Source organism: Falco peregrinus, chromosome 2, assembly GCF_023634155.1.
Source record: "Falco peregrinus isolate bFalPer1 chromosome 2, bFalPer1.pri, whole genome shotgun sequence".
In the NCBI taxonomy this organism is placed as follows: domain Eukaryota; kingdom Metazoa; phylum Chordata; class Aves; order Falconiformes; family Falconidae; genus Falco; species Falco peregrinus.
The window spans coordinates 23725801-23750719 of NC_073722.1; the positions used below are offsets into that span (position 1 = coordinate 23725801).

Genomic DNA, 24919 nt, shown 5'->3' on the forward strand with positions numbered 1-24919 from the left:
GGGGGGGGGCGGCAGCACTTCCGCCGGCGGCCGGAAGCGCACCGGTGCCCCGCTACCGCCGTCCGCCCGCCGCCGCTGCCGGCGCCCGCCGTTCCGCGAGCGCGCCGCTCCCCCTTCCCGCCTTGTGGCTGGTGCCCGATAAAAGCTCGGTTCTTAACCGGCCTGAAAGGCGGCCTCGGTACAAAACCGGGGTTGTCCCCGCAGCCCTGCGGATAAAACTGACACACACACACCCCGCCTCAAGAAGGTGTTCAGTGGGCAGGGCCTGTGTCAGAGACCCGGCATGGTGGTGGCTCCGGGGGGCTGCAGGCATCCAGAGCCACTTCCCTCCAAAACTGGCATGTTTCTGCCCAAAAGAAACATCTGTGTGGGTTAGTGTTGGCCGTTTCTCGCTTAATGTTTTTTGCTGTGAGTCCCAAGTAACTCAAGAAAAATATTTTCTGGCTCCCCATCACACTCATTCCCTTGCAAATGGGTTGGGAAGAGATCTGCCCGATCTACAAACCTACTGGTGGAGCAGCACCCGTTGAGAAGGACTTCATTTCACCACCTCCCCAGCTAGGCAGATCTATGCCATAAACTATAATCCTGCCTCTTGCGACATGCATGCTCATTAAAAGGGGGGCTGTTTGTTCCACACTGATGTGCTTTTGACTAGAAACGTCCTGACTCCTGCAGTTTCATTCCCCTCCCTGACAAATCCATGTCCAAGAAAATTCTTTAACATCCAGTCAAGTCCTTCCTGCTCGAAACTCCTGAGCTCAAGCTCATCCTGTCTGTTGGTTTGTGTGGAAATATTTGTAAAATACCTGACTAGCAATGACACTTCGTTGTTTTCTTGCGGTGCAAGATGATTCAGACTTTCCAGAGAAATGGCAGCGTTTGTCTCCATAGGGACCACGGGCGCTGCAAAGTGGCTGTTGGATGTTCACATCTCACCTGGCATTCCCTGATACGGCAGGGAGCCTCTTGAACTAGAACTGTTATTTTTAAATCAGACAAATGCACGTATATAAAACAAGTCATAACAAAACTGAGATGTATTTGTCCAATGTAACTATACACTCAGTGTCCTGGGAAAGGCTCGAGATAGGGAGATGTGAGGGTGATAAGGGGGAAAGTCCTCCTTGGTTCAAAAGTCTCAGGAGTGAAAAAGTACAAATTTAGAACACATAGGCAGAGCAGGTCTGGGGAAAGGGGTTCGTTTCACATGGCTGTTAGGCATGTATGTCTCCTATAGAGGTAGCGGATGTAATACAAGACTCACCATGTGACTCTTTAATATGCACCTGTGGTCTTCTGCCATGACTCCTCAGTCTCCTTCTGAGCCTTGTTAGACACAAGGTCGCTGCTGTAGGTCATGGATTTTGGCCCTGGGAGGGAACACAGGCTCACGGTTAACATGCACCCACTCCAGATCACTCCCTCACTCCGCAGCCTGCTTCCTATCAAAACCCCTATAGCCAAAGGAGCTACTGCAGAGGCTCCTTTGGTGCTTCCTGTTCTCTGAGCATAAATGAGCTTTTTTGGTCCATCACAAGTCCAGGCAGCTGCAGTAGAAAGCAAGTTCGAATAAAAAGCTCTTGGGCTTGATCTCTTGTCCCAGCCTGTGCTTCCCCTGCCCCCTGCTGCTCCCTCAGACACCTCCCTGCACCTCTCCGATGCTTTTTTTCCCTCCCAGCACCATTTTCCCACCTGGGCTGTCCCATAGGTCAGCCCGCAAAGACCTCCCTCCCTCCCTGCCCCTGGTTGCTGCTTTTATTTTATCTGTCAATCCATCTTTCCCTCACGGGAGGCCCAGGTTCCTCCTGACTGAACGCGGGAACGGCCACTACACGGATTTTGCTGTGCTTGGGAGAAGATGGGCTTCAACACGGGAGTGCCATTTACCTGCGCTTCCCTGCTTCGGCTGCCCAGAAGAGCATCCCCGCCTCACACAGCTCTGCACAACTGAAATGTAGGCGCTGGAAAAGATCTCGCAAAAAACAGGAGCTGCTGCCTGCGGAGAAACAAGCTGTGACGGACACTGAAGAGATGCCTGCCCCTTCAAACCCCACGCTGAACACGGGGGGCTGCCCCCACGGCCTCGCAGGCTGCCATTTCCCGCTGCCAACCCCGCGGCCCCCTGCTCCTCCTGCCTCCACGAACTGGGGGGGCTGCGGACCCCCCGAAATCCCCCTGCACCCACGGGGCACGGCGGGCCCTGCCGCTGACAGCCGCCCCCCCGGCGCCCGCCCCGCAGAGGGCTCCTGGCTGCCGCCAACATCATGAGGTAAAACCGGCGTGTCGTCTCGCCGCGGGCCGCTCGGGGCCCTGGCGGTGTCGCCCCGGGGCCGGTGTCGTTCCCCGCGCCGGGGCAGGTGTTGGCAGCTGCCGCGCGGGGTTGCAGGGTCCGGCGTGTGCGGAGGGCGAGCGGTGGCGCGGCCCCGCGTGTGCCCCAGGTCCCCGCGCTGCGGCCCCGTCCCCGCCCGCCTCCCGCCGCCGCCTCCCGCCTCCCCGCGCCCGTCCCCGCCTCCGTCTCCTCCGCCCTGCCGAGCCCCGGCCCGCTCCTCCCCGCCGCCGCCGCCGCCGCCGCCGCCGCCGCCGCCGCCCCGGCCCCGCGGCTCCGTCCCCGGCCCGGCCGCGCTCCCCGGCGGGCCGCCGCCTGCATGTCGTTGCTGCCCGCCGCCGCCGCCCCGCCGCCCTGCCGCCGCCGGCCCCGCCGCCCTGCCGCGCCGGATGCAGGTGAGCGCCGCGGCCCGGCGGGGCCTCCTGTGCTGAGGGGGGAGCGGGCCCGCGCCGCCATGTCGGGCCCCGCCAGCACCGGGGCCAGCACCGGGGCCAGCACCCGGGGCGGCCGCCGCGGCCTGGGCCGCCTCGCAGCCGCCGCTCCGCGCCCTCGCCGAGCCGTGCGTGCGGGTAGGGAGCGGGGGCTGCGGGCATGTCCCCGGCGAGGGGCGGCCCGGGGGGGGACAAGACCCCCGCGGGGGGCCGGGGCGTGAGGGGCGCGCGGGGGGCCCGGCGCTGGGCCCGGCGGCGGGGGCGTCCCAGGGGGCTGGGCCGCGGCGGCGTTGGCAGCCGTCCCCCGGGCTGCTCTGGGGCTGCCAGGCTCACCCCGCAGCCCCGGCTGAGGGCGGCAGCGGCGGGGCAAAGCCGGGCCGTGTGGGGGGAGAGCTGGGCCCTGCTCCCCGCCGGGCCGGCCGCCATCCCGCCCTGGGACCTTCGCCCGGCGCCGTGGGGACCCGGCGGTGGGGTTGGTGGGGATGTTCGTGGCGAGGGGAGGGTGTTTTGGGGGAGGGGAGGTTGTTTGTGGCGAGGGAAGGGTGTTTTGGGGGAGGCGAGGGTCTCCCCACTTTTTCCCGGTGGTCCACAGCCATCCCGTAGAAGGCACATGGCGGGAATGTCACCTGCAATAAAAGCTGGGCTTCAACCTCAGGCAGCAGTGACTGCGAATAAAATAACGTGCCTAAACACTTGAGTTTTTGTAACAGTTTGGGGCTTGCTTTCTAAACTTAAGTACTCTTGGTAAATATGGCGGAGGGCTCGGTTGCTTTCTGCCGGTTCGTGGCCACACTGAGTTTTTTCTGACTTTCTGAAATATTTAGCCACCAGCCTTTATCAAGCCATTTTTGAAACTTTGCATAGGCTAAGTATTTGCTTTGGGGAGTTACAACTTCTCAGGAGCTGGCCTGCTGATAAGAATTCTAGATAGCCTCGTTTAAGCCGGGGAAGGGGGGCTGCTGCGCTGAAATTCATGCCTGTGCCGTCCCCTCTCCGTGACGCTCTGCTGCTCAGCCAAGCTCAAACACGCTCCCTCGCAACCTGAAACTAACCTGGAGGGGAGAACACCTCATCCTGATGTTGCTCACAGTCGTACTTTGTGTGTGTGTGTGTGTGAGTGTGTAGACATAGCTGATAATGAAAGTGATGATAATGTGTCTATTTTTAGCTCTGCCACTCCTTTGAGATGTTTTTGTCCTGGTGCTTTTTATTTTTTCCCCTAAACAAAAAAAAAAGTACAGTATTTCTAACAACAAAGTGTTCCCTGTGACACAACCCAAGGAATTCCTAGAAGCTGTATCCCAATTTGGAGGGCCAGAAGGCTCTGGCGAAGGTGGAGCACGGCCTTTACAAACACAGCACTGCCAGTGATTTTATTTCTGCATTCTCCCTATCAAAATAGGAAGCGGTGGCGCAATTTGTACTGCCAAATGTCACTCTTCCGACACACAGCCCTCTTCAGGTACAGCCACGTGCCAGCAATACCTCACAAAAGCTGCAGGCAGGCTTTACGTGTGAGGTTTACTTTGCACGGTGTGCAAGCGCCACAGCCTGACCTGACTTCCTGTACGTAGCCTTTCTCCTTTCCACAGCCCTCTGCTTCGGACGGCTTGATTCATTAGTGAATGTAAACGGGTTCGGAGGCACCACAGCGCTTGCCTGTAGCTTTCTTTTCCCCCACAGAGGGTGTTGGGAGGTTATTTACAGTTTCGTTTTGTAATTTTGCTCCAGAGCAGATTGGCAGTGCATGCTTCTGACATCTTGTGGTTCTGTGCTCTGGAATAACGATATGCATCTCCATACACGTGACCCGCAGTATCGTGTCGATTCATCTGAACAGAACTTACGTTTGAACATCAACTCAGGCATTAAATCTCCTTGCCCGCTGTCTTCAAAGATGCTTGAAGATGATGAAAGTCCCATTGCAGTTTGACTGTTCAGTTTAACTGAATGGTGGGAATTTTGCAGTTCTTTGCTGTCTGCTAAACAAATCCCATTAAACACTTTCAGTTTTGTTCTTTTCTTACTATTAAAAGCGAGGGTGGCCTACTCTGAGTGCTTAAGTACAGCAGCTTAATTTATTCCATGTTATCTTTCCTTCCTACAGGGGCTCTTTCTAATTTAGTTTGTGTATTTAATTGAAGGATAAAGCACAATGTAAATGGCTGATAGGTTTTGCCACGTTCCTCGGCTAAGTTTAGGTTTCCTCTCTCCTTGGAAGCCAAGATCCTAATGTGTCAGCGGCAAAGGAGTGAGACTACCCATCATCAGACTGTTAGAAAAACTTAGTTTGGCAGTGGCACGAAAAACATCAAACTTTGCAGATTCGTTTTAGTCGCTGTTGAGTTTCCCACCAGGTCTATGTGGCAAACTTCTGCTGGCACAGCTCTGTCTGCAAGCTCTGTGACGAAGTGTGACCCGTGACTGACATAGCTGTGCCAGCAGAAGTCCCAGCTGTAGAAGCAGTTATCTGCAAAAGTGCACTTTTACTGATATAGCTTGTTTTCGTTTTTAAAGGGTGTTTTTCCCTATCCTGGTAGCCTGCTGCTCAGGGATGCAGTGTAATCAGACATTTATTTCCCTGGGAGCACAGGACATTTATTTCCCTGGCTTCGAAGGTATGGCTGGTCAGGGTGTATTTTCTGTGTGTGCCTCTCCTCTTCCCATCCACAGTCTGTAGGAGCTCGGTCACATTTGCAGTAGGAATTCTCTCCTGGAAGTAAGTGATGCTATGGCTCTACTTGTTTTCTTCCCCTCTGAGGGTGTTTATAAAACTTACATTTCACATTTCATGTGATAAGCTGGGATTTTTATTTTTTTTCCTATGGGGACTGTGGTTGTTTTTCATTAGCAACCTTGGTTTTGCAAAAAGCGAGACAGGCTTTTGACCGAGTTTGCTAAGCACAATAATATTTAGCTTTCACACCAGTGTTACAAGAAATAAGTCAGGAAGTGATCCCAAGGTGTGTGTGGACTCTAGTAGTAAAATGAAAAGCAGCACTGGCAAAAAAATCAATTTCCACACTGGGTAAGTCTTAATTTAAATCTAAAACACTGAGAAGAAAAACTTACATCTAGGTAGATCACAGCACCTGCTTTCCTTTTTTGTTCAGAGTCAGCGTGCACAAATGGGGAGTTGTATTTCTTTTTTCTTACTAAAACCTTTCTGAGGTCATTCTGTTTTTAAGTGGTAAAATTATGTGTCAGGAACGTGCTTAACTTTAGAGCAAACTTTCTTTAACTGCCAAAAAACCCTGCCTAGATCTGCTTTAATCTGTTGGACACTTTTGGGTTACTTAAGTTTAAAAGGGGAGATAACTACAAATAAATGGCTTGCTTACTAGTTATTGGGAGGAACTTTTGGGATGCCAAAAGGCACTCAAGGCACTGGATGTAACCTGATTTGCAGAATACTGAGAAAGCAAATGTAGTGGTGGAGCTTAGTTGTTTGGGAGCGTAAGACGGCATTTGAGAAAACTTTAAAAAATAAGTTAAAATATGTCTTAGGCATATTTAGATTCAGGAGGATTTACTGTGGATTTACTACTTTAGAGCATTAAATGCTAAGCCTCTTGTAATATTCCGCACCCCACCCCCCCCAATTCTGTGGTTCTCCTGATCATAGCCTGTAATCAAGGCTTGGGTGCTTGTTACTTGCTTGCTTCAATTTAACAGAACATTTCTCCTGTTTCAAGGAGATCTGCCTGCACTGTAAAGATGGCTCAGGCTAGTGGAGCAAGCTGCCTTTAAAATGCTGCACTTAACCTTGCACACGACAGCCAGCTGTCAGGTCTTCCTTCACTCTGGAAAGCTGTGTAGAAATTGTGACTAAATCCAAGAGCTGTGCATTCTCCTCCATTTATCAGGTTGTCAGTTAATGTACCTGTCAAAACATGCAGCAAGCTGTTCTGATGGTGCAGCTATCCCCACTGAGCTGATTGAACTTTGCTGGTGCCGGAAATGGGAATGCTCCCAGCCCTGCCACGCATCAGACCCTGTGTTCAGCCACTTTCTCTCACTAACCTGACAGTAAATAAACAAAACAGGATGGAGGCTGCAGGGTGTTCATGTGTTTTAAAAGTGTTGATTCTTAGATCCAACAGTGACAATACTGTGTAACTTCACCTTTTGATTAATTCTTTGGGTTTCAGTGATTTGTCTGTACAGCTTCTCCATCTCACCTGTAATGATAAAAAAAGAGACTGTCTTAGGATGTTTCTTTATCACTGCCTTTAGCTGGTGGCAAAGTTTCTGGAATTCTCTTGCTCTCCTTCCCATCTTAAAAGGCTTATGTATCTCTGGTCCTTGTCAACAAACTTCACACATGTACCTCCAGCCACAAGACCACCCCAAAAAAGATCAAACAGCTCAGAGGGGACAATAATCTCTGAAGTATCCTGCAGGAGATGGCAAAAAGACTTTATATGCACAGGGTTTACTGCATCCATTTGTGCCTTTTTCAGGAGTGCCTTGGTGTAGATCTCAGAGCAGGGTGCCGAGGACTATGTAAAGCCTTTAGCTGAACAGGCTGACTGGCTGTGTTTGGAGCTTGGTAAATTCACAAAAGGGCTATGTGACACCTACCTGTAATGGCAAGGTACTTGACTGGCTGTGTTTGGAGCTTGGTAAATTCACAAAAGGGCTATGTGACACCTACCTGTAATGGCAAGGTACTGGACATGACTTCGTTTCTGTTATTTGGGAGAAAAGTCCTCTCTTAGAGCTGAAAACAAGAAGAAAAAAAAATCCACAAAAAATACCAACCCCAAACTGGATAAAAGAGAGCACTGGAAGAAAACATCTCCAGAAAAGTTGCTCTGGAATCCTGTTGAGAAGAACAACTTTTGCAGTTGCTTGCGCATCTCCCTACAGAGGATCAAGAAGTAACTGAACAGTGTTCAGGCACTGCCAGAAAGCTTTCCCTCTAGGGTTCAAGAGTTGATCATTGAAAATACAATTAAAGGTAGGCAGAAATGCCTTATATAAGACAGAAATGCATTAAATGATGTTCTACAAGAAACAGATTTTATCCCTTTTATGAGGAGACATTAGACCAGCACTAATAAAAATGCTCCGAGATGAAGAAAAAGCAGCTCCAAACAATTTTAGCTACAACTCATGCGCAGTTAGTGAAGAGAGAGGTTTTTGAAGCTGTACGAAGCCAGCACCCAGGGCCAAGGAACAGAACCCCATTTAGCTGTTGCATGTTGTGCACACAAGTAATTTGACTAAAGCTTGTAACCTGCATGTGTACACACGGAACAGATAAGGTTGTGTGTGTTCACCCTTACTGTAGCATTTCCTGATGTAAATGATTAATGGCATTTTATGATGGCGCGGCATTGTAGCTGTTTATGCTTAGCATTTGCCACATGGCTGTCTTTCACATTCTGCTTGCCTGTAAAGGAGCTTTACCTTTTCTCTGAGAAAGGTATATAAAATGAGATTAAAAGGGCTGTAGGACTCTCTATGGATTTCCTAGGATATAAGAATACAGGATGGTATAGGCGCCTATCTTAAATGAAGTTAACGCTGTGTGTACGTTGTCTGCAGGCATGCTTCACAGATTCATAACACAGTCCTGTTAACAAAGGTGCTTGGACCATCTATGTTAGCAGCAGAGAAATTAAATACTTCTGCCTTTTTTGTCAAAACTAAACAGGTTGGGTAAAGTGAAACTTCCACTTCTAGCACAACAGTGAGAGCAGAGCCATAGGAGAGAGGAAGAGAAGGGTTTTCGCTCATTGCCCTGCTGCTGAAAGCAAGTTGAGGCTTGCTTGTGACAGTGATGGTTAAAAGCGGCTGTGTCAAAAATAGCAATCTTGGGATCAGAACAGCAGTACTGCTGCCTGGCTCCAGTTCAAGTAGATCCACTTGAGGGAAAAGTCTAGGAACATAGATGCCAAGCCTCAGGAGGGGGCATATACTTTCTGAGTTAATGGGGTGATGGATCTTCAGAAGGGGTTTTAGTTTTGGGTTCTCCCCACCCCCATTTGCAGCTTGAGGATTGATGAATCTTTGGCTGTTTACAGACAGAACCGATTAATCCTTCAGAGCACCCTGCCATCATCCCGGCTGACGTGAATCAGGATTATTTGTTACCCTGAACAAAGTATAAAGGAAAAATCTATTGTGCCCTCAGCTAAGAGCTGAATTTTTATGGAATTTTTATGGCTGGGAAGCTACTGGAGGCAGGTCTCCTCCAAAGAGCCCATGGGCCTGTGCCCTTCCTGAGTTGGGCACCCACCTGCAGTCTCTGGAGGCCTGTGTTGGAAGGGAGAATGGAACGCAAAGCTCCCAGCTAAGGGCCCTTTATCCTGGCCAGCAATCCTTCCCTAACTACCACTGCAAGTCAAAGCTCCCCAGTCTCCTACTTACAACCATCTGAATCTAAAAACCCAATTAAACTACCTTAAAAGCTTTTTAAACGCAAAAAATACTCACAGGCTGAGGCAGTTCTGCAAGCTGCCGAAGAGAGAGGAATGTTTAGCCTTGTGTTGCTGTGGAGGAAGGTTTTGTTGTCTGCTTTTGGGACAGGTGGGGAGGAGAAGAAGGTCTGCTCACGAAAAGTGAGGGGGAAAGGGAATCATCTTCTTTGTAGAAATACCCATGCTACGGCTCACAGCTACACACAGAAGGGATATGTAGCCTTCACCTTATAGGGTCCCAGCACTGAAAAGGGAGCTTTCCCCACGTAAAAAAATGGCCTTGGTTTTCTTCTTAAGACGTTTTGACAGCTCCAGAAGCCTGACTCAGTAACGCATCATTTTGAAAAGGAGGTTTTTACGGGCTGCTAAGCAAAGTTTTTTGAGTGCTACGATGTAGGCCTTTTGGGTGAATTTGAGACCCAGAAAGGCTCTTGTTTTCATTTCTTTGAGTGTCCATTACCAGCTGAAACAACCTTTCTTTAGCAAGTTTCTTCTCTGAGGGAGCCAAACCTCACGTTGGGAGCAATAATGTAAGTGTCATCCCTCTTCATTTTTTTCCTCTTTGCTTCGGTGTCAGGGTCCATCAAACATTTTTTTAGTTCATCACATTTCACAAGTACAAATATAACTACAAAAAGCATCGACTTCTGGTCAAGCTGTTAATAATAGTCAGGGCTTGTAGATTGTGCTCGTTTGCTGTTTACCCTTTAGGGCAGCTGAATGAATTGATCCGTTAGTTTTCCCCTCGCTTTTCAGGAATGCTTCCATCTGACTTAACATCTTTATGCCTTCTAATCACAAATTAATATTTTTTTTTCTCCTTCCTAAGAAATCAATCTAAAGGTTCTTTCAAAAGGCGCTGGCTTGGCGTTGGGTACATAGAGAAGCACATTGAAGACTTCCTTCTGCAGATTTTTAACTGTTTTTTCCATGTGATACTGGCAGGAAAATCGAGAAAGCAGGAAAGCAGAAAACATACTTTGTATGCTTTGCTGGACATCACCATCCTGTTTTGTAAACAGTGGAGAGGTCCTGCAGGTTTTTGTGTTTTCAGCTATGTGGCCTGCAGCCATTCCTGCTCCTGGTGCTAGAGATTTCATGGCCTAAAAAGGTATTTGAGAGCTTCCAGTGGAAAGGTCCCATTCAAATACTCTGGATGCATTTCTCTCTTCCATGTAAGCTAGGGAGTTTGTTCCTGCAGGGTGGAAGCAAAAGTACACCTGAGACTTGCTTGCCGTATGTACTTGCATGAAGTCAGTAAGCTTCCCAGTGGCACGAGGCAGGGTGTATCTCCTTCAAATAAATGTCTTTTATCTTGAGTCAGCCTTGACATGTGGAGAATACCCTTTGTTCTTCTCATTGCTCCAAGTCTGAGAGCTGGAGTAGAATTAAAACAGTCGGAAGAAAGCATAAAGTTGTCACCCAGTCGTCTGTGGGAAGAAATGCAGATAGGAACCATGGCCAGCCCTCTGAAACTGCCAGTGTTTCCTGGACTTTCGGAAAGGGTTGGTTCACTCACTTCTTGTCGGAGCACATATCGGTATGCACTGCTCAGCCCTTGCACACATGACACAGGCTGCTGCAAGATAAGTTTCCTATCTGTACCAGCAGGAAGCTCTAAAACTGATTTGCAAGGGACATAAAAGCATAGCAGTTGTCAGAAACAGTGCTGTCCAGGTAAAAGAAAACACTCTTTGCATTTTCTTAGACTCATGGAACTTGCAGCTCTGGGCAGGAAAAGGCCAATTGGGACAGTGTGGAATGTAGTTCCAGAAAACTGGTTAGTGCTTCCTCTATACCTTAAAATTCAATTTATATTTATTCTGTTACATGAGTTTACAACTGGCCCTGGAAGTAACACAGGATGAATTATCCACCCAGCAGAAATTTCCACTTGTGAACGCCTTTCCTCTAATCCCTTCTTGTTTTGGAAAGTTAAGAAAGCAAAAGGAAAACGGGGCCAGACGAATTCTCACATACCAGAATATAGTCACAAGTGCCAGGAAGAGTCTGGTTCAGATTGTCAGATGGCCCTTGGCTTGCATTTTTTCCTCCAACCAAATCATGTCTTACCACTGGGAGTAGTTCAGTCTGTAGGCATGCTTTTGTACCTGTGCAATGATCCTCTTCCTTCTCACTCTGGAGTGAAAGACTGGGAATAAGTGCAGTTCATCTCATAAATTAGGAATATTTTGAGTGGATGAGAGAAGCACATACATTAAGTGTTTGAGACCTGCGGATAGAATAGGAGGTTTGGTATTTTTACAGTACTACGATCTCTTTGACATATCTCAGATTACAAGATTATATAGCCTTTTTGCAGATTTATGGAGCAAAGCCTAAGTGAGGCTATGACCTTAGGATATCAGTTTTATTCTTTGATGTATGGTTTGACTTGAGGACTGCACAGTGACTAGTCCTGTGATGACACCTAGTCTGCAAGATGTTTTCCTGCCTGCTGTAGTACCCGTAGGTGCTGCCAAACAGAGCTCCCCCATGCATGTGAATGTGGAACCGTTCAATTTTTAATAGATGGCTATTTATTTCGTGGTGGCTGCTGGTATGGACAAAACAACCCTAGATGTGTATGCGGGGAGATGAGTATAACTCAGAAGTATTTTCTACTTGCAAAATTAGGTGTTGTGTTTTAAAGCCTCAAGCTGTCAACAATGCTACAGCATTCCTGAATATGTACCTGCCTCTTCCGCATACCCACTGTGTCTGTACTCTTGCTTTAGACTCTAAAACAGGGGGGGTGTGGGGGGGGTGTGCTACCCAGCAGTGAGTGACACTTGGTAGAACCGGGGCTTCAGACATTTCTCTTCTTTAACTTCCTTTCAGAGATCATTATGTTCTTCACAGGTTTATATAGTCCTTAGTGTCATGTGTACTTGGACATCCTGGCACCTCACTGCTTTGAAAGCAAGCATCGGGGCCGCAGCATTTGCATCAGTGCCTGATGGCTGTGTAACTCTGAATCCACAGCGAAGGACCATGACCAAAACTCAGCATGATGGGGAGGGAGGGGGAACTGCAAGGAACCCTTTGCCAACACAGACATTAGGAAACTCATGAATTAAGTTCTCACGTGCTAGCATATTAAGAAATAACAGAAAACGGACCTGTTTGAAAAACTTTGGCAGAAATTGCCACATTTTTATTCCTTGGGTAGGTGATGCATGCGCTTTAGATGAAATTCCTTGAAGTGGCTGAACAGAAGAATCAACCCAAGTTCAACCTATCTTCTGGCAGAGGAACGGGCACAATTCACTTCAGCTCTTGGCCATGACCCCTCTTGCCAGCTGACATATACCTCAGGGTTTGTTCCCATATGGCCTGCTTCCTTCCAATAAACTATTACAGTGATCGTTCTGGGCAACAGAATTAGCCTGCTGCTAATTTTGGTTTAAAGAACAGGATACCTCCTCCCCTGGGTAGTGTCTTGACCCACTGGACATCACAGCCTTTGTGTGTTTTGCTGTGGTCAGATTTTATAGGTGCTCATAGTTTAACTTCCAGATACTCACATCTCACCTGTCAGAGGTGAATTTCCTCATCCCCGCAGAGATTGTCTTGGGCTATTGTTGCTGTAGTTTCTCATTTTCCACCTTGCTGGAACATAGCTAGAAGAGTACGTGTTACTCATCAACATTGGTTTTAAAACTACATCCAGTATACAGAAGTTTAAGTGTGGTGTAAACGCACATGGGAAAGATTTGGATAATCAGATACAGAAGCAGCTGAACTAACTCCCTTTTGATATCCAAATAATATGCTTTTCTCAGGCTATCAGGCAAGCTTTTTTACTTCTTTGATTAAAGAAGTAAAGTACATTTAAATATACCCTATGAGAAAAGGGTTTATGCCTATAAACTGCTTTATTTTAAAGAGATCCACTTTCCTTCTCCTCCCTCTTCTGAGCATACAAGCCTAGCTACTTCGAGCACTAGTGCAACGTCCTGTGACCTGTTGAAACTGGGCTGTAATACCAAAAGGCTAATTTATTGTGCCAGCAATTGCAAAACAGTTTCCACTATTGGTGTGTACTTTTTTCTCTGGCTTCTTATTTTTTTATCTCCTTTCTTTTATAATCTAGAGCTTTGACTCATCCAAATCTACGTGTAGTTGAACAGAGCAGGCCTTGTAACTTTAAAGCTATCTGAAGTAAGTTTTACAGTGGCAGATTTCCCTGTTAATTATTGCTGCAAAGCACAGATTGTGAGCGATAAGCTGGCCATTATCTTTCTGTCATATAGGGAGAGTAGCTGAAGTGCTGCTGGGCTTTGCTTATTTTGTTAAAGTGTTGGCAGCCTACCATTTAAAGGGTAAGATAACATTGTAGCTGCAGAAATCGTCTCATTTGTTCCTTTCTCCTAGCACAAACTTTTCTCTGAAGGATGAAAGGTTATTGAGGACTCCAGTTGTATTTTTAAAGAAAGGGAGAAATGTTCATTGAGAAGACCGCTTCTGAGTCGCTGCAGTGGTGTAGGTGAATTAATAATTCTGGTGTAGTTTCGCTCAAAAAACAGGTCGATAGCTGACTTCTCTCCAACTATTGATCATGAGGAGCTGAATGAGACAAGGTGTTGGCTTGGGGCAACCTTAACAGGGTTTTTATCGTTTCTAAGCAAGTGACTGAATGAGCTGAGGTGTTGGATTAGGCTTGTCAATAAAACAACTCTTTCCCTGGAGGCTCAGAAGGATGCTTGCGCACCACGCCACTTCAGGCTCACTCAGTTCTTGGTGTGGAGAGTTCTGTCACCCTGGTCCTGTTGCTGTCAAAGTGGACCTAGGAAAACCTCCAGCTTTAAGTTGCAGCTGTGCACGGCTGCTTTTCTTCTGCGCTCACAGCCCAGGACAGCATTTTGTCTTCAAGCTTGCTACTGATCCAGCACTGACTGCTTCCTTCCTCAGGCTCCCAGCGACTTCAGTTCTTAATCCTTTAAGCCACTCTGTCCTGTATCTCATTAAAAGACCAGCGCTCTCCAGGGGATGGGGCAGCATTGCAAATGGGTCATTTCTTTGAACTAGTGTGGGATGCTCGTGTAAATAAATGCAGTATTTAAGCCATCCCTTTGGGGCCTTCTGGTTAGATTTATTTACAGGCTGGCTGTTGAAACTCTTCTTGCCCTATAATAGATCCCTTGTATGCATTTCTGTTGAGCAGAGCATTGCTTTTGAGGAGCTACCTACCCTGTGTTTGCATGTCAACTAGCCCCTAAGAGCTCCTGTGAAAGCAGCAAGCGTAAAAGGCATCTGCAGACAAAGGCATGTTTTACTCTATGACTTGATGCAGATATTCAAGAGTTGTCATGTACACCATGAGAGGTAACAGCCTATTTCAACCAGAGCAGAAACTGTTCTTTGGAGTAAGGACTGAAATGTTAACCAAATACAGAAATTAAAAATCACTACGGAATGCTACATAGTATTTCCATGCAATAAATAGTTTAACTGTTCTTGTAAGTGGGGGTGTGACATAAAGGAAGAGGAAGGGTGGAAACCTGGATGTTCTTGTGTTACCTGTGCTTTAAGAAAAGACTCTATATTTCATTTAGAGGAGATGAGGGAACAGGGGGAAATAACTAGTGGGTGTATGTCAGTAGGACAATTAGCATTTCCATCAAGTGAGTGCCAGTTGGCTCTAGAATTAATCTGATGGAGCTCGTTCCCTCCCTTCCCACTCCTCCCCTTGGCTTTGGCTGTTTTTCTCCAGGGTTTGCTTATATGACTTTTCTGTTTTTCTCTGGGCTTTTATGGTCTTTGTTGAAGTGATAACATGAAGCCCCCTGGGCTCCCACCACCACTGAATTTACAATCAACTGCAGGTTCTTGGTTACCTCTTGCATTTCACTGTTCCCACCCCCAGTTTGAATTTCCCTGCGCTGGTATGCCAAGACAGACAGAGGAGGCAAAAAGCCTTGTGGGCTGTGGTTGTGAACACCTCTGCAGCCGGCTGTACACCTTGTGTTGCTTGCCTTACAGGGACTCAACAGCACGCGAGCAGCTCTGTGTAAGCTGAGCCAGCACCCTAACCAGCGTGCTAGGCACAGGCAGTTCCTTGCTGGAAAGGAGGAAAGCTGTGTAGTTAAGGTAACGGTGACTGTATTTTCAGTCCCTGAAAACAGTCTCTTTGAACGACAGCCTCTAGCAGATCCCTGTGAACTGCTGCGCCTCTTGCACAATGAAGAGCTTGCTAATGAGCAAAGAGAGGATTTTCTGTGGAACTGAACAGACAAAACTTAAATAGCCTCCTCGTGCTGAGCCTAATCTAAGTACCACATGGAATAAAAACTAGAGCAAGGTTTGGACAAATTCCATTGTATTGTTGCTGTGCTTGTTGTCGATATGTCCTTTTCACTATGCTTCTGGGTTCGCTAGCTGGAGTGGGGAGTGCAAGCCCAAAATCCTGCATGCAGGTTCTGGCGGGGTTGCCACTGCTGTGGCACAGACTGCAACAGTTTACAAATGGTCAACCAAAGTCTATCAAGGAGTAGTGCTCTTTTCCTGACCCTGAAGTGACTCCATGAAGATGCCTCCTGCCTGTGCAGCCTTGTTCCAAACCTGGTGGATGGCTGTGAGTTTCCCTTGACTATGGCAAAGATAAAAGGGCTAGGCAGGGGCAGCACCATAATAAAGAGTCTGTTCCCATCTGCTTCTCAGCACAAACATGCCTCCTGACCAGCTACAGCTTAGAGGAACAGCTTTTCATCCTCTCAGCATCAGTACAGAGATCCTACCAATTAGGGCTTTACACTTCTGCTTATTTTGCCTACATCAGCTGCAATATAAAAGCTACAGTCCTTGAAGGACATCTGCCTTGTGATAGGTACAAGGAAGGACTATGAAAATTACTTCTGAAGCTTATTTTGTTGAAGTATTTTCTACATCTAATATTTATCTTGATCATGTAGAAGAGGTGGCAGTTTTAAAAAAATGTTCAACTTGCAATGTGTGTGAAGACTCCCTAAAAGTTTCAAGTTAAGGAATGTAAGTACTGAACCTAAGAGTAGCAAAGATGTCATACTAAAGCAAGTTTGGTTTTAGATGCGTGACCGATGTCATTCAAGAAAACCCCTGTATTACCTTGCTGTATTTTTAAACGCATTAGCAGATGAGAAGAGTACAAGCTGATGTAATTTTCTAGCAGCATTACAGAAATAAGGTTCTGTCTCTTTCCCACTTGGAGCCCGGATTATTTTTAAAAAGTAAACTAGGCTGAGGCCCTGTCTACAGGTTTCTATAGAGGCAGAGTTAATGTTGCTGTAGGCTTGGAAGGAGATACAAGTAAATGACCTTTAATGATCCATATTTCCATAGTTCTCCTAACTATGTGTTTCTGGACTCTTTCTGCTGAAGAAGAGACTGCTAGTGGGTAGAGATCAATAGTCCTACTGAGCTCACATAGAGGAGCCCTCTGCATAACAGAGTCAGTGTACTTTCTTGTGAGAAACAATTTTCATGGATGGATGGTACAAAAATAAATAGATCTTTTTACAGATTTCTAAAACAAAACTTTTTTTGTCATTTGCACTTGTGGGCTTCATCTTTTGTTGCTAGCTCCATGGTGCTAAGATTGAAATTTTAGTTGTTCCTTAGATTTAATGTTCACTTCAAATTTCATCTTTTGCCTTGCGTTTACTTCCACTTACTGTTTAACTATCCTCCTGTTGGTAGGATACTTACTTGTGTCCAGGTAGTCTCTGTTTATGTACTTTGATTATACTTCCCTCAAAATTGTTTGAAATCTCAGTATTGGGAGATGACAGTAACAAAAAAGCTTATTTTCTCTTTTTAATAAAAAAACCCCAACATGTTGAGACATTTTTATTTCTTTCACTGATAAGCTCTATTCCCAGTCAGGTTACTTGGAATAAGAAACTGAAAGGAGACAGTTGGCAACCTTTGGCAACTCACAGTGCTCGTTGAACTCTTGGTAGAGACAGCACATGCAGAGGTGGTTGAACATGTTCCTGCAGGAAAGCACAAGGAAGAAAATGCAGATCCAGGCAAAAGACTATCAGAATTCTCCATGCGTATTTTTGTGCTAGTATATATACACTAGATACACCGATAAACTAAATAGTTTACCTTAAGCATATACTAGTATTAGCAGGTTTTTTTAAATCCCCTTAACATACCCTTAAACAATCACCTTATTTTCTGCATCTTCACACACACACACACCCCCCAAGTACTCTTAAATCGTGTTTGTGGGTATTGGTTGTACTTCCCCCCCCTCCCTCAGGAGGCTGAAACAGGGACACTTTTGTCATATGCTCACATAAAAGCAAAACATGCTTACTACAGATGAGTAGCCTTCCTCTCCTCCCTTTGCAACCATTTAGTCCTGTTTACGAAATACATAGATAAAAATGGCTCAGTTTTCCAGCCTGTGGTCCAACTTTCCAGGGTTAAATGTGTGCCTGTGTGTATACACGCGCATGCACACACTCTGGCTCGTCAGCCAGCAGAATTTTTAATTCCTGGGAGGGATCACCATATGGAAGTGGATGGACAGTAAGCTGTTACTGCACAGAGGAAGGAGGAATGATTCAGGGCCGTCTGCTGGATAGTTTTCAAAATGCTTTGGCAGTTTGACTCATCTATATACAGAGACTGAGGGGGGAGTCACAAAGAATGTCACTCTGCTGGAGGCGAGGATTTTGAGTTGTGCCAACACATCCATGAACATAGGGCTGAAGCAAGATGAAGTTGCAGCTCTTTTCGATTTGCTTCCTCGTTAGAAACGAGAGAATTCATTTATGCATTGAGGTATGAACAAACTTAAACAGAACAACATGTTATAGTCACCAAAATTTAAGAAATGCATCTTCTAACCTCTGTGGGGAAGGGACTGGTCATTACTTTGCAGCAGCACGTAGCTCTAAGGGACTTCGACCTATCTGGCTTCAAAGTCCTCCTGCAGCGTAGATGCCAAATAATCTGGACAGCTTTAAGCAGGCTTTCCCTTTCCACTGGACACACGTTAATCCTTCTACTTGATGGGGGGTATTTGCCTTTGGAAGAAGCGATCCAACTTCACTGAAAATGATAGTGATGCAGTTCATCTCTCATATCGACCCTGAGGTAGTTACTTTGGTTGTTTGGGTGTACTCTGTAATGGAAGAGATTTTCTATGTTTGCAGCTGCTGTTGATTTCCCCCACCCATATAAAAAAAAAACACTATGAGTTAAGAAATTTCTTAATCCCTAGCATAGAGTCCTTTTTTCTCATGTTCTGTTGATGCAATTTGTAGGACTGCCTGCAGCTTCTCCCTAAGAAATTCACAGTTTATATTTCATACTGCTAACTAAATCTTCCCCATCTCATATTCTCCACACCTGTATAACTTGAGAAAGTCTTAGATAGTTAACTACAGAAGAGTGATTATTACCTGGTTGTCTGAAACTCCAAACGTGCAGAAGCTCCTGTTGTTTGTTGTCCCCCCAAAAATGTGTCTTCAGAGTAGAAGCCTAGGGTGCAGCCTGATGGCTCAAAACTTTATTCTTTCACTGTTCACACCTTCAGTACTATTACATTATTCCTATTTTTAGCTTTAACTGATAGTCAGCATGCCCCATACACAGAAGCCAACAAATACAGCAGCCTATAAACACAAGAGTAAAAAAAAAGACAGCCACAAACTTACAATACTTGCAAACCAAATCACCTCCCCCTAGCCTTTTTATATACAGCTGAGCTAGAGCTGTTTGAGTTCACCTGGGACCATACTCAGGGTTTCAGCTGAGTAACCCTGCTGTGCCAGTCATGCCGAGGCTTTGGGGGGTAACTGGTAGCGAAAGAGTTGGCACATAAGCATGACACTGTTAGGAACTCCCAGCTTTCAAAGTTTGTTCAGAGCTTAAATACTGTTGTTACTAATGTATTGTTGTTCTCATGTTCAGGTTTTCTTTAATTCACACAATATCAGGGTCATACTGTTTCAGCTTACAGCGTTAGATTTGTAGTGGAGAACAAGTTTTAGTTGCTTCAAAAGTTTCCGAAGGGAACTCTTCAGAAGAAAAGCTGGCAAGAATTTTTTTTTGGTCCCACTTGAGAAGCAAAGGAACTGAGTGCACGTATTTTGCTCAAGTCACACCTGTATTAGCTGAATTTTAGCAAAAGCCTTACTTGAACCCACAGGATGCAACTCCGCTCAAGCTGACCTAAATCAGCGCTACTTCAGTCCTCCTGTCTCTGCCTGGAGCTTCCTGCTTTGTTCCTTATGACTGTGCTAATGTATGTCTGATTTGGGGGTTAACTGATTCAGGGAACTCAGTGTAGCTCCCCAAAGACCGAGCTAAAATAGGTTGGGATTCTTGGATACTGGTTTAGTTCCAGGACAAGCAGAGGGAGAGATGGGAATGATACAACTTGGGAACTTGGGCAGAATTCATTTTTACTTCAAAAAAAAACACATGTGGTGGCTTTCAAGTCTTGCTCAATGTTGCTGTTACGCAGGGAAAAAAAAAAGTATATTTGATTTAGATTTGTTTTCCCTTTTCTGTAACTGTGGAAATTACGCTGATGCTCATTTGACTCACTACTATTTCAAAATAATATTGATGTGACTAATATCTGAAAAATGTGCGTGTCGTTTGACTCGCAGTTCAGGGCTCATTTTGTTGGAGGGCCTCTGACTGCCGCAAATTGCTTTAAATTGGCAGAGCACTTCTCATAATGAGCTATATTTCAACATAATTTAATTGGGTTCCCTGCCAAGGAGGAAACTGTAATCCTGAAGCTTTTTGATGGTGTCACCTGGGCAGTGGTCATCTCTTGGCTTGTGGGCAGGTGTGGATGAGTACAGGGTGACTCAGATGGTCTAACCACTGCAGTTTTAAAGACTTAATCACCAGGCCCTGGGATATTTATCCGACTTCTGCCCCATTGTGAGGAGCTGCTGGGGTCTGGCAGTGGGAACAGCAAGCCCTGCTCTGGTTTCCAGTGAGGCTGCTCAGCAGCTGGAGGAGACTGCTGCTGCTTCAAGACTTTGAATCGACGTGCGTGTGACAGCCAGGACCCCTGGCTGGACTGAGCCTTCCCAAGCTGTTAGCCATCTGTGTCTGGCTTGGGATGAGATGGCAAGCAGAAATACGGATAATTTCCCGCTTGCTTTTTTAGCTGGAAATGCACCTTGAGAAGCCCATAGGAAGGAACTGTGGCCAAAGCTTTTGCCCGCAGTACATGGGGCAGGGAGGGGACCGTATGCAGAAACTGAAATTTAAATCTGCCTGGGTCTGATATTACTATAATACTATGCTGTAGAAAACAAGAATTACAAAGACTCGGTGAGCACAGCATGTTTAATAGAGCACTCACCTAAGTGCTGATGCTGGCTACAGGGCAGCAAAGTTTGTGATGTCTTGGGACCCCTGCTGTGGTAGAAGCACGGATTGCTTTAAGATGTAACTGATTAAAAAGCAATATGAAGACTCATCCTGGGTCAGTTCAAATGTTTGATGGTTAAGAGTTAAAGATCAAAAAACCTCCTTTCTGCCATAAACCCTTAACCCTTTTGTCAGTATTCTGCTTGATTTTCACCACCGAGCTTTCAGGTTTCCCTGTTCTAATCTGCAGTATGCCTTGCAGATGAAATAAATATTGCCAGGTAATGAAATCTCATTTTCTGTTAAAGGATCATTGCAGGTAATCCTGTGACAGTGATGTGACAGCTTTACTTGCTGCAGAACTAGCTTGCTGCTTTGTGGCATGGGCAGACTCACTCTGTTTATGCCGTGTCTGAAATGCTAGGACCGAGGTCTTGATTCGGGTGTATAGCACGTAAAATTTGTATTGAGTAGTATGCTAGATAATATAGTCTGTGCTAGTTGAGGCGGTTAGGCTTTAATGCAAAGTGTGGTAGTGTTGCAATGTGTTTCCGTGCAGGCATTGTGACTGGGGCCGTGCTCTCTGCAGCTGCCAGGGACTGCAAGCTCTCCCAGTGCTCGGGTCTTGGGCCCCCCCCCCCCCCTCAGCAGTGATTCACAGCTCTGCTGGATGTCTCCAGTCGCTTCCAGGGGTCTAGCAAAATCCAGGAAAAGCCGTGCCGAGACTCACTGGAATGTGGATTAGTTTCATACGCATCTAAGGGCAAGAATGCCCAGGAGAAAAGGTGAAAGACGGCTCTTACGCCTCTCAGCAGGGGCTGTGAGGAATCTGTTTATGGGGCCGGGGCTGCTCCCTGCTTTTGCACATGCATGTGTTTAACAGTGAGAATAAAACCAGCAAAACCCACACACCGGAGATGTAATGCTCCTGAAGCATAACCTGTAACTCTGATTTTGTCAGGAAGTGCCGTTCACGATTTTGGGGTTCTGAAATGAGAATCAAAAGATTTCAGGTCTAATCCCGTGTTCTTAAGCAATCTGTTTCATTCATCACCCCGAACTGAATTGCTGCAGCTGAGCAGTGTGAGTGCAGAATCCTCTTACCCTGTAGCTTTCCTCCCCGTATGACTTCACCGGTAAATAGAAGTTGGCTATAATTAGACATGGGGCTCGCATCTGCCCTGCACTTGCAACAGGGAGCCTTAATTCAGTGTGAATGGAATTTCCTTGGGCGTCAGGGAAGGAAGCACCAGGAGACCCTTTGCAGGGCACAGCCCTGACAACTCCTGTTGTCAACTCCTGTTGACAACTCCCAACTGCGCCTGTGCAGTGCTGGAATGCTGGTTTGGCTATCTGCATCAACTGGGAAAAAACTGCAGTACTTTAAGCTCATAAAGGGGATGTGTGATCTTTGTTTAGTTGGACTAGCTAAAAAAACCCTCAAACTAGTTTTCTCAAATTCTTCATCGTTTTCTGTCTTGTCAATTCAGCAAACCAAACGAGTTACAGTTGTTCTAACAACTTCACAGCTATTGCAGCCAGTTGTAGTAGAGATGTGTATATGAGGGAAAAAATGAATCCTGCAGACCAGCTGCTTTGAATTTGTGTAAAATCAGGGTTTGTGTATTTTGTGTGTCTGGGGAGGAAAAGACCAGTGAAGAGCAAATTCAGCTAACCTTATGTTTTTAAACTAAACAACCCCTCTCCCTGCTGAGTCTTTCTCAGCACAACAGTCTGGGGAGGTATGGAGGGAAACTTCACCCCGTGTCATCTGGAAAGTGTATGGTTTTTGAACGGGACCTTGGAGCTCTCTTCTGACAAGAATCTGGAAAACGAGATCAGTTGAATTTGTGTGTGCGCAAGCTCACCCTTAAGACACGAGTGCATCTGGTATTAAAGCTTTGAACTGGGCTGAAGCCCTGTGTGCATGAGAACAACTAATGAGAATTTTACTGGAGCTTGTTTTATGTCTCCTAGGCCATTAGAAGTAAAAAGGTCTTGACTGATACTGAGCATGAAAAGGCACAAAACAGAAAAGCTAGTTCATTAATGGAAAAGTTGAGCTAATTCCCCTTCAGACTGCATTTTCAAGTCTTTTGTAAGTGGAGTGCAAAAACGGGACTTTGTATGTTGAAAATAATTGCTGTGCAAGCAAAGAGGAGAGCCTTCCATTCAATCGTTGGTTCCCTGTGAAAACTACAGGAGGGAGCAGTCCGTGTGCTTTTGCCGTGAACAGGGAAATGCTGTCATCTTGTCTGCAGGTTCTGCACGCAGCAAATAACTCAGTGATGACATAGGTTGTGCTTTGGTCGGGGGGATAAACTAGGGAATCCAGAAAGTCTGTATCGGGGCAGTACAAGGTAACTCTGCAGACGATTGCAGAGGACCAAACTTTGTGGGAAGAGAAATGCCCTTTGGCATTACGGACCCGTATTCTGCAAAGGTCTGAGCACCTGCTGAAGTCCATGCGCTGGGAGCGGTTGGGCTGATGTCAGCGTGATATTTGTTGTATGTAAACTCCAGGGCATGTGTTTTTGCAGAGCGTCACTGGGGAAGGTAATCACCTGGAGGGCTAGAAATGAAGAAATGTTGTTGAGTGGCAGATGGTAATGGTTGTGATGGTCTTTCAGACTAACAGGGATGCCAAAGGAAAAATATGATCCCCCAGATCCTCGCAGAATTTACACAATCATGTCAGCAGAAGAGGTAGCCAACGGGAAGAAGTCGCACTGGGCTGAATTAGAGATCTCGGGTGAGTTGATTTCGTTTTGAATTTTGGTTCGGCGGAGTTGTCAGTACCCCAGGATTGCATCAGAGTCTTTCAGATGGGGGATCCTGTTGTGAAAACAGCTATTCTAAGTTGGGGGAGGAGGGCTAACAGACTTAGCAGATTGCCTTCGAGCTTGGCTGGCTCACGTTCAGCCCAGTTGATTTAAAACACCAACTCGGACTGGATGTGAGTTTTTGCGTAGCACATCAGCTTCCCTAGAACCATACCTCTGTCTCTATCCTTTTAACTGGGAGGGTTAGGTAAGTAAAGTCTGCTCATAGAAAAGATACGCGAAGGTATCTTTTGCAAGTGCCACTGAGTGTTCCAGTGAAGTGGTGGAGTTTCCAAAATGGAAATCCCATAGTCTGACATCCCCCATATAGTTGGTATCTGATGGTCTGAGAGTGCAAACCTGACTGAAGAGGTGACTCTTTTCTCTTTCAGGTAGAGTGCGGAGCTTAAGTACGTCACTTTGGTCGCTGACGCACTTGACTGCTCTGCACCTCAATGACAATAATCTTACTCGCATTCCACCTGATATTGCCAAGCTTCATAATCTGGTTTACCTGGATCTGTCATCCAACAAACTCAGAAGTTTACCAGCAGAACTAGGAAACATGGTATCTCTCAGGTGAGAGAAATTGTTCTGGTTGAACCTGTCAAAAAAATCTATATTCTGGGATTTGGACCACAGTTTTCCTCTAGCTTTCCTTCTTGTATTTAAAATTATTCTGAAAAATTCAAGATTGGTGCAAGGCTTCAGTTCTAATAATTACTTCTGGGTTCATTACCCTTCTTTTCTATCACTACAGATACATGTCTATAAGCTATGTAGTCTTCTGCTCTGAAACATTCCTTGAGACTTGGTGACTGCCTGCTGTTTAAATTCTCCCTGATTTAATTTCGTGTTTTGGATTTTTTGTGGCTATTTTTTTTCCCTATTGAAAGTATTTCAGTCATGCTTTGAAATGAGAAGATTGACATATCTTTCCATAATACAAAAAAATTCAGGGTGAAAAGTGTCATCTTTGAAGATGAAGCAGCATAGAGCGCTTTAAGAGTTTTCTTCTGAAGTGATACTCATGAAAAATGTTTTTGCATTTGCTGCAGGGAATTGCTTTTAAATAACAATCTGTTACGGGTTTTGCCTTATGAACTTGGACGGCTCTTCCAGCTACAAACCCTAGGTTTGAAAGGTGAGTTCCTGACAGTTAAGCATTCCTAGCAGTACTCTTGGATGACTGAGGGGCCTGGGATCAAAAGCTTTGTGTATTACATGATTTTCTTACAGTTTATTTGAGATAATGAAACTTGTAGCAAAAATGACCAGCCAGTTTGGAAAACAATGTTTTTCTTTTTCAATGCTATTAAACTTCCTTACAAGCCTGTTTCAAGTCTGTAGATAGGTAAATAGACCCTTTAACCCTGATCGAGGTGAGCTGAAGGAAGAAAGTCTGTGTGTGCTGGTTATTTCTGTAGCACTGTTACTGTGGTATTCTACAGTTCCAAGTTAAGCAACCTAAAGATCTTCTGAGTCAATTTGTCTGTTCTTATTATGGGAGGTTTTCTTTGGTTGGAAAGCCTCAAGAAAGTCAGGCAGCTAATCACCCAGTTGTTGTTTTATGCT

General features: G+C 46.0%; 1 protein-coding gene and 1 long non-coding RNA gene across 6 annotated transcripts in view; one reads left to right on the forward strand and one right to left on the reverse strand.

Moving 5' to 3' along the window:
* Nucleotides 1-20: 20 nt before the first annotated feature.
* On the reverse strand, nucleotides 21-2133 carry LOC129783721 (uncharacterized). Its single transcript, XR_008745561.1, has 3 exons — nucleotides 1891-2133; nucleotides 1268-1373; nucleotides 21-980 (listed from the first exon to the last, which is right to left on the reverse strand). It is a non-coding gene; the product is annotated as an uncharacterized LOC129783721 (long non-coding RNA).
* A 70-nt stretch (nucleotides 2134-2203) lies between these two features.
* CNOT6L (CCR4-NOT transcription complex subunit 6 like) overlaps nucleotides 2204-24919 on the forward strand; it is a 37475-nt gene continuing 14759 nt past the window's right edge. Inside the window, exons 1-4 of one of the 5 annotated variants that reach the window (XM_055794248.1) lie at nucleotides 2204-2724; nucleotides 23153-23274; nucleotides 23737-23923; nucleotides 24403-24488. In XM_055794248.1, coding sequence (XP_055650223.1) covers nucleotides 23163-23274; nucleotides 23737-23923; nucleotides 24403-24488 — 385 coding nt within the window. In that variant the 5' untranslated portion in view covers nucleotides 2204-2724; nucleotides 23153-23162. Of the gene's footprint in view, nucleotides 2725-2752; nucleotides 2899-5355; nucleotides 5480-15179; nucleotides 15282-23152; nucleotides 23275-23736; nucleotides 23924-24402; nucleotides 24489-24919 lie in introns of those variants that run through there. The other 4 variants (XM_055794250.1, XM_027794926.2, XM_055794249.1 and 1 more) reach the window with 4 other exon arrangements.